This window comes from Rhynchophorus ferrugineus, unplaced genomic scaffold (genome assembly GCF_030347505.1).
Source record: "Rhynchophorus ferrugineus isolate W39M unplaced genomic scaffold, kcgeb_rfMv2 rfM2, whole genome shotgun sequence".
Taxonomy (NCBI): Eukaryota; Metazoa; Arthropoda; class Insecta; order Coleoptera; family Curculionidae; genus Rhynchophorus; species Rhynchophorus ferrugineus.
In genome coordinates, this window is record NW_027472581.1 from 28795356 (window position 1) to 28813811 (window position 18456).

An 18456-nucleotide genomic window follows, 5' to 3' on the forward strand; every position below is an offset into this window, starting at 1 on the left:
GTTTTACCTCCATTCACCGAGCCACATCATTTACACTAAAATACATTTGGAATTTGATGCTCATTTATTCTATGAACATGATTTAAAAACTGCAGCTTTCGCCTATCAATATCTGAACCATTGTTTTTATTGATCTTTCGTATCTGGAATTTTGTAATGTATACATGTTTCGTCAACAGTTCATAACTAAGGACTCCTTTAAAGAGGCCACACACGCTTACGGTCGAATATGAGGGACTGAGATACCATTGCGCACCGCCATTGAAATGTGACCCGAACTTTCGTCTTTTTTTTGTACTGGAACCGGGTAGGGGAATCCTGCTACGGATACCTGGTCGGGAAGACCCGCAGGAATAAGCGAGTTGGACTGGTTATGTGGAGACTGCCTCTGGGCTACCCACTCAACCCCACCCTATCAGCTGATCCAATGACCCTAACTGATACTTCTTACTGGGTGCCCGTAACCGGTAACACCGTTAAGAGGCACAAGGGCCAGGCTTTGAGCTAACCTCCTTCCTCCCTAGTTGCTCCACGCAGAGTTTGTGTTGCCGGAGGCTTGTCTGGAATGGATTGGTCTAAGATTCCTGGGAGCAGGTCGACAGCTACAGCCTGTGTAATTAGCTGTGTGCGGGTCTCCACAATTGCTGCATTTAGGTGGCTCCTTGCGTACCTTGGTGCACGAACGGGTTTCATGGTGTCCGGCGCATTTGACACACCGGGGAGGCGCTCTACAACGAGAGCTGGAATGGCCAAACAGCTGGCAGTTGTAGCACTGCACAGGCTGGTCATTGCCTCGCTGGAGTTCGACTTTCATGATTGACAGGCATATTTTGGTGAGATTAACGATGTTCCTTTCTTCGTTAGGAACAACGACCTGGATTATGGGAACGTCTTCGCCTGATTTAAGTTTCCACCTTCGAAGAGATTTTGGGTGGAAACCTTGCGAAATAAGGTGTTCTTTGGCTTCGTCAACCAATACAATCGTTGGGATGTTGCGGATGGTGACTCGTATTGTCCTTTCAGAAGGAGGGCAGAAGGAGTGAAATGCATATTTCCGGTCTTCAAGAAGCTTGGGCAGTTTGCGGAAGTCGTTCGAAGTTGGTACAAATAAGCGAGTTCGGTCCTTTCGGCTTAAAGTTGCAGTAATATCTATAGAATTATCTTTCGCAATTCGAAGGATTTCTGAATATTTCTTCGCGTCACGAAGAACGATGGGTGGGATTTTTTCCTTTTTAGGAGCGGTGGTTGGATTTGGGTTCGCCGAAAGAGTTGGCATAGGTAGTGAGGGTGGAGATTGTGAGAGAGTTCCCGAAGTGTTTGGAACTGTGGTAGCTTGAGGAGAAGTGTTTAGTGAGTTAATAGCCTGGCTACTTACTTGAGTAGGCTGGGTCGTCTTGACGGCCGCTGGTTTGGGCGTTGGCTGGGTAGCTGTCTTAGTTAGCGGCCTGGTGGACCCTGATCTGACGGCATTTCTGGAGGTTGATGGTTGCGAGTTGGCCTTGGCTCTCTGCTGGATGGGTTGGGTAGACAGCTTGGCAGCCGGCTTGATTGCAGCTGCATGTCTAGCCTTATCGACGGCCTTCGACAACTGACTTGGTTGTGGCGGGTTAACTTGGTTTTCCAACGGTTGGGATGTGAGTTCATGTAGTGTCTCAGGACGTTGATATACTGACTGCGCCGGGGTGGGTTTAGTAAGGGCGTCTTGTAGCAACATCCGCATTGCGGAGAGCTCGTCTCCTTGCTTTGTTAACAATATTCGTAGTTGAGTAACCTCAATTTTGAGCTCTGCACCCGAACTTTCGACGGTACTTCTGACGGTACGACCACAACAGACCTGAGTGAAACATTTCTTAACCATTGAAACGGATGACACAGAGTCGCCATAGTATTGGTCAAGCCTGTCCTTAGTTCTGATGATTTTTTTGTCTGTAAAGAAACATTTCTTAATCAACTCATTAATCAAGAATTTGATGCTCATTTATTCTATGAACATGATTTAAAAACTGCAGCTTTCGCCTATCAATATCTGAACCATTGTTTTTATTGATCTTTCGTATCTGGAATTTTGTAATGTATACATGTTTCGTCAACAATTCATAACTAAGGACTCCTTTAAAGAGGCCACACACGCTTACGGTCGAATATGAGGGACTGAGATACCATTGCGCATCACCATTGAAATGTTACCCGAACTTTCGTATTTTCTTTATTTTTTTTTTTTTTTGGTCTGGAACCGGGTAGGGGAATCCTGCTACGGATACCTGGTCGGGAAGACCCGCAGGAATAAGCGAGTTGGACTGGTTATGTGCAGACTGCCTCTGGGCTACCCACTAAACCCCACCCTATCAGCTGATCCAATGACCCTAACTGATACTTCTTACTGGGTGCCCGTAACCGGTAACACCGTTAAGAGGGCCAAGGGCCAGGCTTTGAGCTAACCTCCTTCCTCCCTGGTTGCTCCACGCAGAATTTGTGTTGCCGGAGGCTTGTCTGGATTGGATTGGTCTAAGATTCCTGGGAGCAGGTCGACAGCTACAGCCTGTGTAATTAGCTGTGTGCGGGTCTCCACAATTGCTGCATTTAGGTGGCTCCTTGCGTACCTTGGTGCACGAACGGGTTTCATGGTGTCCGGCGCATTTGACACACCGGGGAGGCGCTCTACAACGAGAGCTGGAATGGCCAAACAGCTGGCAGTTGTAGCACTGCACAGGCTGGTCATTGCCTCGCTGGAGTTCGACTTTCATGATTGACAGGCATATTTTGGTGAGATTAACGATGTTCCTTTCTTCGTTAGGAACAACGACCTGGATTATGGGAACGTCTTCGCCTGATTTAAGTTTCCACCTTCGAAGAGATTTTGGGTGGAAACCTTGCGAAATAAGGTGTTCTTTGGCTTCGTCAACCAATACAATCGTTGGGATGTTGCGGATGGTGACTCGTATTGTCCTTTCAGAAGGAGGGCAGAAGGAGTGAAATGCATATTTCCGGTCTTCAAGAAGCTTGGGCAGTTTGCGGAAGTCGTTCGAAGTTGGTACAAATAAGCGAGTTCGGTCCTTTCGGCTTAAAGTTGCAGTAATATCTATAGAATTATCTTTCGCAATTCGAAGGATTTCTGAATATTTCTTCGCGTCACGAAGAACGATGGGTGGGATTTTTTCCTTTTTAGGAGCGGTGGTTGGATTTGGGTTCGCCGAAAGAGTTGGCATAGGTAGTGAGGGTGGAGATTGTGAGAGAGTTCCCGAAGTGTTTGGAACTGTGGTAGCTTGAGGAGAAGTGTTTAGTGAGTTAATAGCCTGGCTACTTACTTGAGTAGGCTGGGTCGTCTTGACGGCCGCTGGTTTGGGCGTTGGCTGGGTAGCTGTCTTAGTTAGCGGCCTGGTGGACCCTGATCTGACGGCATTTCTGGAGGTTGATGGTTGCGAGTTGGCCTTGGCTCTCTGCTGGATGGGTTGGGTAGACAGCTTGGCAGCCGGCTTGATTGCAGCTGCATGTCTAGCCTTATCGACGGCCTTCGACAACTGACTTGGTTGTGGCGGGTTAACTTGGTTTTCCAACGGTTGGGATGTGAGTTCATGTAGTGTCTCAGGACGTTGATATACTGACTGCGCCGGGGTGGGTTTAGTAAGGGCGTCTTGTAGCAACATCCGCATTGTGGAAAGCTCGTCTCCTTGCTTTGTTAACAATATTCGTAGTTGAGTAACCTCAATTTTGAGCTCTGCACCCGAACTTTCGACGGTACTTCTGACGGTACGACCACAACAGACCTGAGTGAAACATTTCTTAACCATTGAAACGGATGACACAGAGTCGCCATAGTATTGGTCAAGCCTGTCCTTAGTTCTGATGATTTTTTTGTCTGTAAAGAAACATTTCTTAATCAACACACGATTTTTTTTATTTTTGTTAATATTCAGGCAGCAATGATGAATTTAAAGTTATTTAAAATTTAAAAAGTTACTGACTTATCTTAGTTAATACTATTTCCAACAGGCTTGGTTGGCACAGTGATCAAGGCAACAGGAAGGCCCTCCTACCGTTGCGATATCTGCGGATTTATTCCAATCCTGCTAGGGCATGTTCATAAATTTATTTTTGTTGTTTACAATTGTCCAAAAAGTATGAGCGTAAAATCCAATAGGATAATGATCCCGACGGTAACCAGGCTGAGTAACAGTGGATGTCGTCTGGGATGTTTTCTAAGTTGCTCATTCGCCAGTGCCTAAGCTTAATGCCGAGGACAGTCCTTTAAAGCCTACGTTAAACAGTAGGTCCAGTCGAGATAAACCATAATTAGTAAAAAAGGAGACTTTATAAATATTTTTAAAAATATTTGCTTATCGTGTATTTTTAAGCTTATCTTATTATATTATAGACTATATATATTCTGCAGAATTAAATTCACAAGTTGAAAAATTATCCTTTGAATATACACTTTAAACATGGTAGCTAATGCCATTTTAAAGTACTTTAAAACTAGTATATATTAAACACTAATTTGAAGTAGCTAATTTGAAGTATTTCAGAACACAGAACTTAATAAGTACTATAGAATATTGTCGATCCCTAAATAGAATATTGTCAAGCTGTTAAAATAAAATTAATAATTTACAATTTAAAAAGTAATATTTACAACACTATGTTCCTCACCACCTCAAATCATGTTTCTGTGCATACCCAGCGATATAGAACACCATAATTAAAGTTATACGCCGCCGATAAAAGTCAAAAGCTAGGCTAGAGATAATCAGGAGAAGGGGACAAGAATTCCAATTGTCGCTCTCACTGAGGTTAAAACAGAAATAAAAATAATATTAGAGTAAGAAGGTCTCCTGTTTTTGTCGTTACTACCGGGAAAAAATTAAAGAAACTTCCAAGAAAAGCGCTAGTTAAGATCATCAGATTAAATACCACAACGGTAGAAGGTGGCTGAAGTAATTATGATCACTATTGCCGAAAATGTCCAAACTACTTAAATAACTTCTATTGAAAAGGATAAAACCAATCATTAAGGGAATTTAATTGGTTGGTTTTAATTAATTCGGTTTCAAGAAACAATATTCAAAGATTGATCATCAGGTTCACAGAATCACCAATGTCCTAGAAAAATAATTCGAAAAGAATAAGATTTATGACATATTGTTTAAAACATAAGATTAAAGTGGCTCTGCCTGATTAATATTCAAATATCTTAAAATAATTTATAACTAACTAATTCTTCAGAGTCAAACAAGGAGATGTCTATTCTAACTTGAGAAAAATACAAGCAAGTGTACCACACAAAGTGTATTGGGACCACTCCTCTATTTTTTGTACACTCGGGACTGCCTGCATTCAATCAAAGATTGTTGCGATATTTGCAGATGACACTGAAATTCTAGCCAATGGAGTTGATAACAAGAAGTTACAAATAGTGATTGTCGAAATACAATGTTGGACGGAAAATGGCGCTTAAGCACGACTCAATATAAATCTGTACATATTGATTGCAGCAACAAAAGAATCTAGCATAAGCCGGCATATATAAATCAACAAGTAGTTCAGTAATGAAATAGAGCCAAATATCTTGGTGGAAGCCGTTAACAAAAATATGAAAAATTACTAGTTATTGGGTTGATATTGAGTCCTGCCAGTATATACATGACTTATCTATATAGCTTATACATTACCAAAAAATCTTGAAACTAGTGTGGACTTATTGGTATTATGGTGTTTAACTCGGGGGTTGTAAGGCAGAAATATTTTACAAAGATTCCAGGGTAAAGTACTGCGAAGTATTGTTATTGCTATGTGATACTTTCGTAATGACAATCTGCATAAGGATCTGAAGATAAAAACTCTCTAGAACGTTAGCAAATACTATGCACAAAAACATGAACAGAGGCCCCATCATCACATCAATGTTGAGGTTAAGGTGACAGAGACAGAGGGTAGAGGGTAAAGGGAACAAAGAGATTTTGTCTAGTTTAAATAATTACTAAAACTCAGTGCGCATTAAAAATATTGATAAATACAAATAGCTTATTAATGTTAATTTACTAGATTGCTATAATAAATAATAGATACAAAATATATTTAAAATTAAGATGATAATATGATTATGTCATAATTTAAAATTAATCACATCCACAACAATCATAATAAATAATGAGAAAATATGAAAAAATCTCTTAATAAGTTATAATCAAGTTCCTTAACATAGGCTAAAATTACATGAAAAATGAGTTATTATTTTGGAAACAGTTAAGGACCACATGAAAAATGCAATATCTATTCGATTCTATAAAACCGAATAACCAAACGTGATGTTTTTTTCAGGTGTCATGGGTAAGGCATCGAGACGTCCATCTACTAACTGTTGGAAGATATACGTACACTAGCGATCAGCGATTTAGAGCCATACATCAACCGCACTCCGAGGACTGGACGCTACAAATCAAATATCCCCAGCACAGAGATTCGGGTGTTTACGAATGTCAAGTATCGTCTACTCCTCATCTGAGTCACTTCATCCATTTAACCGTTATTGGTGAGTATCCCTCATACTTTTTTTTCTATAAAATATTAGGATTTTTTGGCAAGTCACCCAATCTAAGCTGATTATTTTATTAATAATGTTTCTAATTTGGGACATGAAACATGTTAAAACACTTTTTATATGTATGCTATTGGGATAATATAATCTCGACTAAGTATACTTTAAGTATATATTCTACTACATACTTCTATCCAAATATGGTATATGGTATACTTATATCCAAATTCCAATAAACTAATGGAATAGGATGTATTTTCAAACTTCTATCACCCCTCCCTCAGATTTTAAAGCTTATGGTAATATAATGAATGCCAGTTTTCATTTGTTTCAATGAAAACCCACTTTTGTTTTTCTGAAATAATATTATTTCAAGGATGACATGCTGAGCCCGCTGTGGCACTAACATTACTGAAGATATTCGTTTTTTAGAATAAACGAATGCTTAAAATATAAGTATTTGCCCCCACTTGAAAAGCAACACAATTTTGATAACTATTAGCAGTATATTTTATATATTGATAGCAGTACAGCTAAAACTATAGAATAGTTCGAATAATCCGATTGAAAATACGATTTTGATTCGAAATTCTCCTCTAAAGTTCGCCACAAGTGGCCATCAGCCACAGGTGATCTGACGTTCGAACAATGTTAGTCTCATTTTTTACACATTTCTACAATCTTGGTCCATGTCTTTCTCAGAGCTGTTCACTATATATCTTCCATCCAAGAGGTAGATTTTAGTTTTATTTAACGATCATGTCCAAATCATTACAATCTACTCGTCTGATTTCTAAAAAAAATTATGTCAATAATACAATGTATATTTATCTAGAATGTAATATTCGTGATTCATAAAGGAAAAGTAGGTCTTTGTATTACTTAGATTTTTTCATTAATTTTTATTTTTAGGCTAAGCTCAAAAAATAATTTTTAAGTAAACAAGTAAACAGGTTGATCAACACTTTTCACTAAATAACAGAAGAAACACATTATAACGCCTTTTGCCTCATTATTAATTCTAATTTTTCACAGAAAAACCATCAAATTACACCCAGAAACCAGACAATTGATATTGTAATTATCCGGCTCAGTTCAATTTATACTCCCTCATTGTCTATTTTAAAAAACCGCGCCGTATATTATAAATAAATCATTTCGGGACGAAACATATTAAATCAAACTGTTGTGCCTCTTTGTGCCTCCGTAATAAATGGCCTCGCTTTCGAAAATTTAAAGGACAAAATTCATCTTCCTGTTCCGCAGATCCGGCATTAGCAAGAGAAAAAAAATTGATTGCGCCTGATGGGTCAGATCTTCACCGATCCAATCTCTTCCATCCCCGTGACGACCCCATTAAAACATCGCCTGTCTTTCGCCTTTAATTGATTATGTTTGTAAAACTGTTTTTTATTGTCAGTCGGATCTGCGTCGACGTTATTTTTTTTGTAGATTTATGATGCAACTGATCTTGGTAAGCCGCGGATTGAGGCGTTGATGTCTCTGACGGATGATGCTCAGATGATATTTCCATCTGGTTTTCCTGAAACTATATTCACGTTAAATGGATATATTAATATTTTATATTAAAAATTAATATAATTTCAAATGTCTTTGATAACTTTAATGTTCTGCTGAAGAGGATTAATTGATTAATTGATTAACTTGTTACTTTTCTCTGAAATTCCCTTTTCAATAAAGAGACCTTAGTTATAATAAGCCTTGATATAATATTTATATTCTATAAAGTAAATATCTGAATATAAAACTATTAGCAATATCAATTAAGTAATTCAGAGATATTTAATTTAATCTAGCTGATATCAGCCTGCTTCGCTAAGAGCAGGGTAAAAGTTGATTGTGGAATATAGGTGTAAAACATGAACAAAATCCTTAAAGGAAAAGATATATTTAAAATGTTAATTTAATAATTGCATGTAATATAGCTAAAGCCTGTTTGGTCGAACGTAACATAAATAAAGTATTAGTCTAGTAGTTAGTAGTATGCATTGTATTTACAAATTGTATATAGAAAGTGTTAAAGTAGCCGATCCTGATAGACAAGGAGATAATTCTTTAAAGGTCTAGGTTACGGTTCGAAAATAGGAGTTCTAGTATTTATAAGTTTTCTTCCTTTTAAATCACCAAATACTGGACAACCAATTTCCTCTACTTATAATTTTATAATTTGATTGTTCTACTTGGTTCAAAATGACTTGACCATATTTTCTAACATCTTCAGCCCCTCGAATGTTTTGTATTTTGAGTGACTCACTTCAAATATAAGAGATATAAATGTAATTGCAAAACCTTTTTTAATTGTCTTAGTACAAACGTTGTCCTACAAATTTTGTACAACAACGTGCACAAAAATAAAATTTATTCAATTTGGTACAGTCGTTCGGAGATATACATATACATTTCAGCGATTCACATTGATTTATATACATGAAATCATCCAGCTTAACTGAGAACTTCTGGAATACAATAAATTATAAAAATAATTAACAATAAGTAAAATGAAATAACTATAGACAATAGTTTTAGAAAATATAAATATAGTTCCACATCCAAGAGGAAGTAGAATTGTTTCACACTAATACCTAATGGTTATGAGGAATAATTAACATAAAAAGTACTCTAAAAGAATTACAAATACAGCCTTTCACCTACATTCAATTATTAACATGAGAAACGTGAATATAAAAATGATAGATTAGAGAGATAGATTAGATAGCCTGGATTTAACATTAGTAATGGTAATTTTTTATATTTTTGTTGTATATCCTTTTCTATATATTTTTTATATTTTGAACAAAATGTTAGTGAAGTATTTTTACTTCAATTTAAACTAAATTTTAAAACATCACCCAGTCATTTTTTAAATTAAAGTCACACGGGACTAAAACTGTATTGATTCCTATACATAGTCTTGATGCAGCAAAACATTTTTCTTCGTTAAATGCACTCGTTGTTTACTTCAAATCAATATCTAATTTGTCCTAGAGCTCTGAATATTATTCACCGATGATCATTTTATCATTTTCAAGAAAATCGATATGAATGATACCGCGTGCATCCCAAAAAAACTCTGGTCAAAATTTAGTTTTTTGATTCGTCCTCGTCTTTGGTGTTTCATCAACGGTTACTAACCGGCGTAAAAACCTGCTCAAATTGCGAATGAACATTGATAATCACTTTATAAACATACACAGAAAGACAACAAAACCTTTGTGGATGTCGCGATTGCGCTTATGGTATAGTGTGAGCAATCGCGGCACCCATCACTTGGTATTTTTGATTGTATCACTTAATAACCCGCCGGCCTGACATATAAATGAATTATTGAGACACGCATTCAAACGATACAATTAAATTTTTTCATGTTATTCCAATAGTTAATTTGGAAGTAACAGTACTATGAATTATGTTCGCTGATTAAGTATTGTTTTGTAATAGGGTAAAATACTTTTGCAAGCAAATAGTGACTTGATAAACCTTATTCCTAATTTAAACCAGTTCTTACATATATCAGTGGGAATTTATGATGGACACGTGGTATTCATAAATAAACAATTGAGATAATCAAAGGTTAAATCAATAATCGAGTAAGATTTGAACCAATATCAAAGGTTTCATGGTTCTATCGGTACTTCTGAAAAAATAATTTATTAAATTATCAGCTTAAAAGTCACTTTAAAGCATAAAATATTCAAAAAAGTAAGTAACATCATTACATTATCCAACAATATTTTGGCCCGATCTCATAAACTGAACAAAACGTCGAATAATAATACCATATCAATAATAATCGGATTGAACCCATATCAAAAATTTATTACAGAACATTTTAAGGTCTGCCCTCGTGATCTTTTTCTTTTTCAGCAACATACAGATACATTACACATTACATACATACATTAATATTAAAGAATTTACAGCAGATGGTGTTACTGTACATTAAATCCTACCAGGTATATTTGTAACCAATATGCTTCACCTATGAACTGTCGTTATGTCGAAGTGTAAACTTACAATTTTTTCAGTGAGTTGAAAATGCCTAAAAAGGCGGCTGAAGGTCGACTACTATGCCCCATCGATTTCAGCATGTGAGTATCAGTCAGATATTGGTGTTCCTGTTTTAAAAGTGGTGAATTTAATATGGAAGTTAAAGAACGTTCTAGAAAGATTTGTAGAATTGTTGGGGATAACACAAGAAACTATTTCCAATCTCATGGAGACCATCTGGTAATGCACTAACATCATAAATATCAAATATCCATGGTATAATATAGGCTGATAGAACCTAATAATACTGCGATAAAGCAGCCGTAATACAAGCGAAGACACAACAATGTTATTCTCCAGCATGACAGAGCTCGACCAAACGTTGCCAAACCGGTGAAAACGTACTTTGAAAAATTAAAATGGTGAGTGCCCTAACCACTATGTTCTTCAGATCTTACCCCTTCTGATTACTATTTGCTCCATCCATGGTCGATTGAGGCTATCCACCCTCAAGAGATACATCGTTCTGTCGAGATGAAATCCGTAAATTGCCTGAAATGTAGAAAAAAGTAGGGAGACAGACAGTACCTTGAACAAACTATTGTTCCGATTTTTCACATTAAAATAACTAGTACTTTAATACTAATTTATAGCTATATTAATAACTCACATTCTAAATATATTATATAACTTTGAAGATGCTCTAAAATGAAAGCATCCATATTGCAGAGAATTTCTAAAAAAAATGTTTTTCTTACTTTAGCCGAAGGCTTATTAAGTGGTCGATCTGATGTTGATCTGTTTATCATATTTAATAATAATAAGCGGCCTTAAAAAAGTTTTTTTTTACTCAGAAATGAAATATGTAAAACTTTAATTAACCAGCCACGGAAAAAAATCGGCGTACGACCTTCGGCGGGAAAATAGCCCATTAAAACGCCTTAACGTTATTTATGGGTGTCACGTGAGTGTTCCAGGTCGACGCCCATTCGTTGTGGCCGAAACAAAGCCGGATTAGGCGACAAATCTTTATATTAATTAAAGCGGGTCGGATGCGGGCAACAGTCCGAAAACGCGGACACGGCTTAAGTGGAATATATGGACCGCGAAAGTAGATACAGCCGATAGACCGGATGGCGCTCGCGATATACTGTCGCCGTTGTAACAGATTTTAACGATGTCCCAATTGCCGAGTTATGTCTCGCCAAGTTCCGATATTGTCTAGTGCGGTTGACGCTTCAGTTTTACGGTGTATTATTTGCTTTTACGTCCATTCCTTAGTCGGATGTGTTTTACTCCATTTAACCTTTACTGGCTTAGCTAAGCTTTAGAGGAATGTTTGTCAAAAATAGATATAGAAATCGACTTAAAGCGAAACAAGAAATTAGGATAAAACCTTAGTAATTTTCCGCGAACTTGGATTATTTAGTAAAAAATAAGCAGCAACTCCGTACTAAAATTTCGTGACTAAATAAGCGATACCAAAATATGTAACATTAATTAAACATTTGTACATCAATTTTACTATCAATAAATGTGCATTATTGTACCTAATGGAGTTCTATCCACGAGAATCGTCTATGTGATTCTGTTATAAACTTATCTACTACTGACCTTAGTCGATTTTCTATAACCTTCATGGATGTAAATAACAAAATAATTCTTCTATAATTACTACAATGTCTTTTATAAGTGCTAATGATTCAGTGGCTTTCGGGCCCTTTTTTTTTAAATTTAATTCTTCAATTTTCTTCATTTGAACAAAGCAATTCCTGAAAGTAATTATCTCGCTAATCTTAAATACACAAAATAATTTAACAAATATTTGGCGTTAACACTTTAACTTTCTAATCAGCTGGTGGATTTGAATTAACTAGAAGAAATTCAGTTTGAAAATGGCAACACAATAGTGATGCTAAACATTCAGTAAAAGTAATTTTACAATGTAAAATAACACATTAACATGACTACTACAGAACTCAAGTGTAAATATGATATAACTTCTCCATTCTCAGGAACTTAAACCAAAATGTCTCGAATTCTCAACCCTTAGAGCAAATTCTTCCTGAAAAAAATATTTAGACTTACAAAGATCAGAAATTAGGAGAATGATACAAATATATTTCTGGTGAGAATTTGATACCTGATTCATTACTCGATTATGTGTAACCTGCTTTGACACAACTGCTGATTTGATACAACCTTGATCCTTTGATCTGGTGATTATATTAACTGACTGATAGAATTCCGCTTAGACGAAGAAGATACTATTGGCTTATTGATGAAAATCGTCCGCTTTTATGTAGATCCATTATTGATAGATATTCGATTGTAAAGAAAACTCGTAGATAATATAGAGATTTTGTCCCTGAGACTTCCTTTAGTTTATTATAGTGGTGCAGGTTATATTAAATGGGTTAAAATCGTGATATACTTCGTATACGCTCCTATTATTTTCAGTGCCTACTTGATAATATAAACCAAGAATAAGTTTCGTTTTACACATTTTTAAATAATATCTGAAAGGGCGAATGAGTCAAACCTCTGAAAAATGAAATATAATTTGACAACTGATAAATAAGATATGTAATATATACAATTAATACACCATTTATCCCATTCAATATATTCCTAAGCTTTATTTATAACTTACAGCGCCTAAATAATTTATATGTGCTTTTTAATGCTCATTATATTGTACTTTTTCTTTTAATTTCTGTTCGCGGTTTCCCGGCGATGTAATAAAACGGATTTTTATATCCTTTTCTCCACTTTAATGACCACAAAACATTACACTCCAAGAAAATATATTTTCCCCCAGTGCGGAGCAGCCAAATTACTCCAGAATTTACTATAGATTCTCAGATGTATTTTCCACTTTGCTCGGCTATAGTTTTAAAGGTAATTTTACAATTTAATTGAAATTTATACGTTATTTCGATTTATTCCACCTCTAAATGGACGATTTATTTAATTCGTCGAATTAAAGTTACATTTTTCAATAAATTTACATATATAAGCATGTAAATTAAAGGTTAAAATAAAATAAATTAGGTAGATTCATATATCGCGAATAATAAGAAAACTCAACTAGTTCCAATCACTATAATCTCCATTCTATTTATTCTACAAATGCTTCAATGCTAAACAGTACTCGACAAATACTAGATATTTCCAATTCTACGTTTGCTCGTCTTATATATAATATATATTATATAATAATCTATATTTGTACATCTTTTGAAGAAGTTCAGAGAACATTAATTCTTAGAATTAGCATTTGAACGATTTTGCAGAGCAGCATTTAAATCGATGCCGGTTCCCTTAATAAATAGTAGGTAATCATGGTTTTTAACTTGAATAAAGCCATTTCGCAAACACATGTATTCAAGTATCTTTTGTACCACGAAGCTTCATTTCGAAATTCTTCCACGTCAAACCATATGTAACCGATAGGATCAAGTGATCAAGTAACAGGTAGGATAAGAATTTTAATTTAAGTGTCTCTAAATATTTTTTAAATGAGCATGGTTACGAAAGAAACATTTTGTCATGCCCTTTGAAAAAATTTTATCCGTTTTTTATCAATGCGCAATTCTCCAGTTGTAGAAAGCAGTAATCCTCAGTTATGATTTCCTTTGGTTTTCATAGTTCATAGTGAAACATATTTCTTGAACCTCGCCAGATACGCAGAGAAACTTACCACTAACGCTGATAACATTCCAGGCCTAAACTGCCGCTTGAAATTGCTACAACAGATATTTTTTCTTCACCAGTGATAATTGAAAGCAAGATCCCCACTTTATCGTTGAAGTAGAAAGTTAGAAGTTTATAAATTTGTAAAGAAGCCAAACTAATTCCTGGTTTATCAATCCGAAAATCATTAGGCAAACTGTTTAACTTCTTGCATAAAATGTTTATAACGAATCTTCATCAAGCAATTCCTCAAATTTCAAATTGTATTGTTTTGTTAATCGAATACTAGTGGCGTATATTTTACTCAACTATATCTGTTGTTGAAAACGCGATAACTAAAACAGTTATTAGTTGTATCTCTGGCATATAATAACAGTTTTCCATTATAATTATTGAGTTATTTAGTTAAGTTATTAGGTTGGATTATTCAAAGTTCTTGAACAACTATACATCAAGAGGGTCAAAATAATCACAGAAGAGGGAAATATAATTTCAGATCAATATTTTAACTTTCGTAATAAACACGGAACAACAGAACAAATTCACAAATTTGTTCAATCAATTTTATTGTCAAACAAGATGACGAATCCAATACATTCAGGTATTCAGCAGAGCATCGTCCGTCCATTGTTATATCTATTACATACAGCTGACCTACCGACCTCAAGAAACACTACTGTTACAAAATGTGCTGACGATACAACGGTTTTATCATCACATGGGGATCGAATATCAGCCTCATGAAACCTCCAACTTGTAAACAAACAAAGTGGAATTGTGGTTGAAAACATGACGTATCAAAGAAAATGAGACATAACCTACTCATGTCACATTCACCCTTTGTAGAAAAACTTGCCCTTCAGTAAAAATTAATAATTCTAGACTCCCGCAAGCAGCAAAAACAAAAAAAGCAGGAAAAACATATAGTGACAAAACGCAAACAGGTTGGGCTTAAACTAAACCAAATGTATTGGCTGATAGGGCGTAAATCTAAATTATGCTTAGACAACAAGATTTTGCTGTATAAGTCAATACTTATGATATGAATTATGGTATTGAGCTGTGGGGTACTACTAACAAATCTAACATAGCTATCTCTGAGAGGTTCCAGAATAAAATGTTACGAGTCATCGTCGATACCCCATATTACGTCTCCAACAAACTAATTCAGCGCGATATCATCCCCTTAAAAGCTATAATGAGTGTGATTCGAAAAGTTAGTGCAAAGTACTCGGAACAACTGTTAGTGTGTCCCAATGCAATCGCCAAATTAAATGTGCGCAATGACAGTGAAGTGTGCAGGCTCAAACGCAAACTACCATACGAACTGATTAATAAACACACATAGAGGGAGATATAATAATCCCTAGAATAGTATTTAGAATATGTTTGGACAGACTTTAGAATAAGGTAGAATAGTATCTAGAATGAGATCCAGATTATAAGTTTGTACAGCAGTTCACTTACTGAAGCAATCTTCTACATATCAGTATAGTTAAATTGTATAACGGGAATCATAAAATAATACTTCTTGCACTCGGGCAAATTGTTGAAGTTCAAAGAGATTTTTTTTTAATTGAATTAGGTTATTGAGTTGGATTATTCCGTAAAATTCCGGTTTTCATTAGTTTTGTTATCTTAGTTTAAATAATCCGCTGCTAAAACCCATGAAACACTTTTGGAAACTTATAGCTGTTCTGCTCCATCATTTTCCAAAGACTTCAACGACTCAAAAATGGTAACTTTGGTATTAATAACAAAGAACTACCTGAGTTTTATTGGTCGCAAACCCTGTCAAAACTCCCAAAAACTTCCAGACAGCTTAGTAGTTAATAAATCAACTGTTTCTACGTATTTATGGTATAAAATATCCAATTGGTTGAAAATGACTACCACACTAATGGTTAAAAGTGCCTTTCATCATCGTGATTTTATTGCTTGCCTATTAACGAAAGAATAGTTTTCTATAGTGTATTATTACTGACCCTGAAAACAGATCTACCGTGACAATCCCTCAAGCATGGTTAGTTAAGGACAGCGAAACACATCGATACCGAAGCATAACATTCATGACTTAACGGTTTTACTTTGCATATGGAAAAATCAGCAAGGTGTAATGTATAGCGAGCTGCTAAAACCGAATGAAATCCTTACTTAAAAGGTCTATAGACGACAATTTAACAGCTCTAGAGATCAGAATAGAGTTATAAATTATTAAATAATATTATTTTTTGAATTAATAGATACCCGGGTTCAAAATACACACCAAAGAGTAATTGGTTTCATGACTGGTTAACTGGGGTTATATCACACGCGGAAATTGTTTGTTAATATGTCCATTCACTCAAAATTCCGAAGCTCTTTCAGACAGCAAATGGCATTGTCTATAACCATTGAGATCTTGAATTAGTTTTCACTATATCAAAAAATCATTCAGTTGAAGTTTGCAAAAGGTCGAGTTCTAGGGCATAACAATAAATTAACTGCCTTAAGTTCTGGTGTTAACTGCATATTTTCACCAAATTTTTAAAACACAAGATTATAATTTATTACACGAAAGTATTTAGTAACTAGGATCCTTTCAATAATTATGATCATGTAAATATTCAACAATTTAGATTAAAGGTTACATCATCAGTACAAACAACAGAGCGTGTACGTGTAATATATATTCCACTAAAACTAATTCGTTTTAACGCTCCATGCCAGGACCAGGTAAATGTAACCTTTGACATTTTAGTTCTTAGGCACTTATCAATTAGTTTATTGAGCCAGCGGGAACCGTTTTCCTTCATTTTCTATTCGTTTGCCTTCGCATCTGCCAAATCCCATTAATTATGAAATATTACAATGTAATTACTAGCAAGCTATTGTAACAGCGTTCGTCTCGCATCCCCTTTTTTCGGCTTTTTTCATCGCATTTTGTCGTTCGCGTGGGAGGACGCGTACGTGGTGCTTTTACAGCCAAAATGAACAAATTAATAATTACTATCTAATATGTATTTTCCTCTCTATATAATTTATCTGACAGTGTACGGCAGTAAATGTAGTCCTTTATGTGACGATATTAAACGATATTTTTATATAGCCAGTGATATTACCCATTGGCCTAGACCTTTAATATCATTCTCTGTTTTAAAAAGTAGTATGTTACGCCAACATTAATTTAACGCATGATTATCAAGTTGTTATGTGAAGTCATTATTTTTTTAGTTCTAATCACATGAATATCAAGCACTCGTAAAATATTTTGAAACAAAATGAGATTAGAAATATGTCAAGCTACGTTCATCTATAGAATATTTTAATCGATGAATTAAATGATCGAAGAACAAACAAAATACAAATAATAAAATATTACAACACATTTTTAAGTTTTATCACCAGAAGTTAAACTGAAAGTTATATGATGATGACAGAATTAAGTAATCTGAGTGAAGAACAAAGAGAACAGTTTCATTAGAACATAAAATAGATACAGAAATGAAACAAGAGGCAACAAAATATCAGCATGAATAAATATTGTTTGCCACTTTTGTGAAAAGAAGAAAATGTATCACATCATAGAAAAAGCCATGTCAGAAATTTTACTGACAAAAGGGAAAGAAAATAAAAATAATTAGTATCAAATATTTGTATTTTTAGAATTTAATAATTTTATAAGTTAAAGTTCTGAATTACTTAAAAAAATTATTTTTAATTAGCGTTCAATCGTTTGTTATAATTCAGTAAGTAATTTTCGGAACGCCGGTTCAAGTCAATAAATAAGTCGTTCTTATAGATGTCAGTGATTCGCGAAACTTATATCAATTTTTATTTTAATATCAATATTTCCTGGGTATTCTTTATCTTTCTCTATATAAAAGTAAACTGTTTCCTAGTTACTTATATTATATTTACATTTGCGGTTAAAATACTATACTATAAAAAACTATCTGCTATCATACGGATCGATCTTATTTTATAAAATTAACTTGATTAATAACTAATTGTGAACATAAACTTACGTGCCTGCGAACCTTTTGGTTTGTCCTATTTAAGGTGGTGCGTATGTCACATGCATTCTGACACTATACTGCATCTGATGATCACTTTTTCTTGGTACCCTTGGTAGTAATTAACATATAAAGGTTTTTTCTTTTTCAAAATAAACGAGATTCCAGGCAGCGGCAACAAATATGTCGAAGAGGCTCAAAATAACGTCATAAAGCTGTAAAAAG

At 35.0% G+C, this 18456-nt stretch overlaps 1 protein-coding gene across 1 annotated transcript in view; it reads left to right on the top strand.

Moving 5' to 3' along the window:
- The window catches only part of LOC143190822 (neurotrimin), a 150265-nt gene that overhangs the window by 45505 nt on the left and 86304 nt on the right, over positions 1-18456 (top strand). Inside the window, exon 2 of the mRNA XM_076395387.1 lies at positions 6316-6526. Within this exon, the coding sequence (XP_076251502.1) occupies positions 6316-6526 (211 nt within the window). The remainder of the gene's footprint in view (positions 1-6315; positions 6527-18456) is intronic.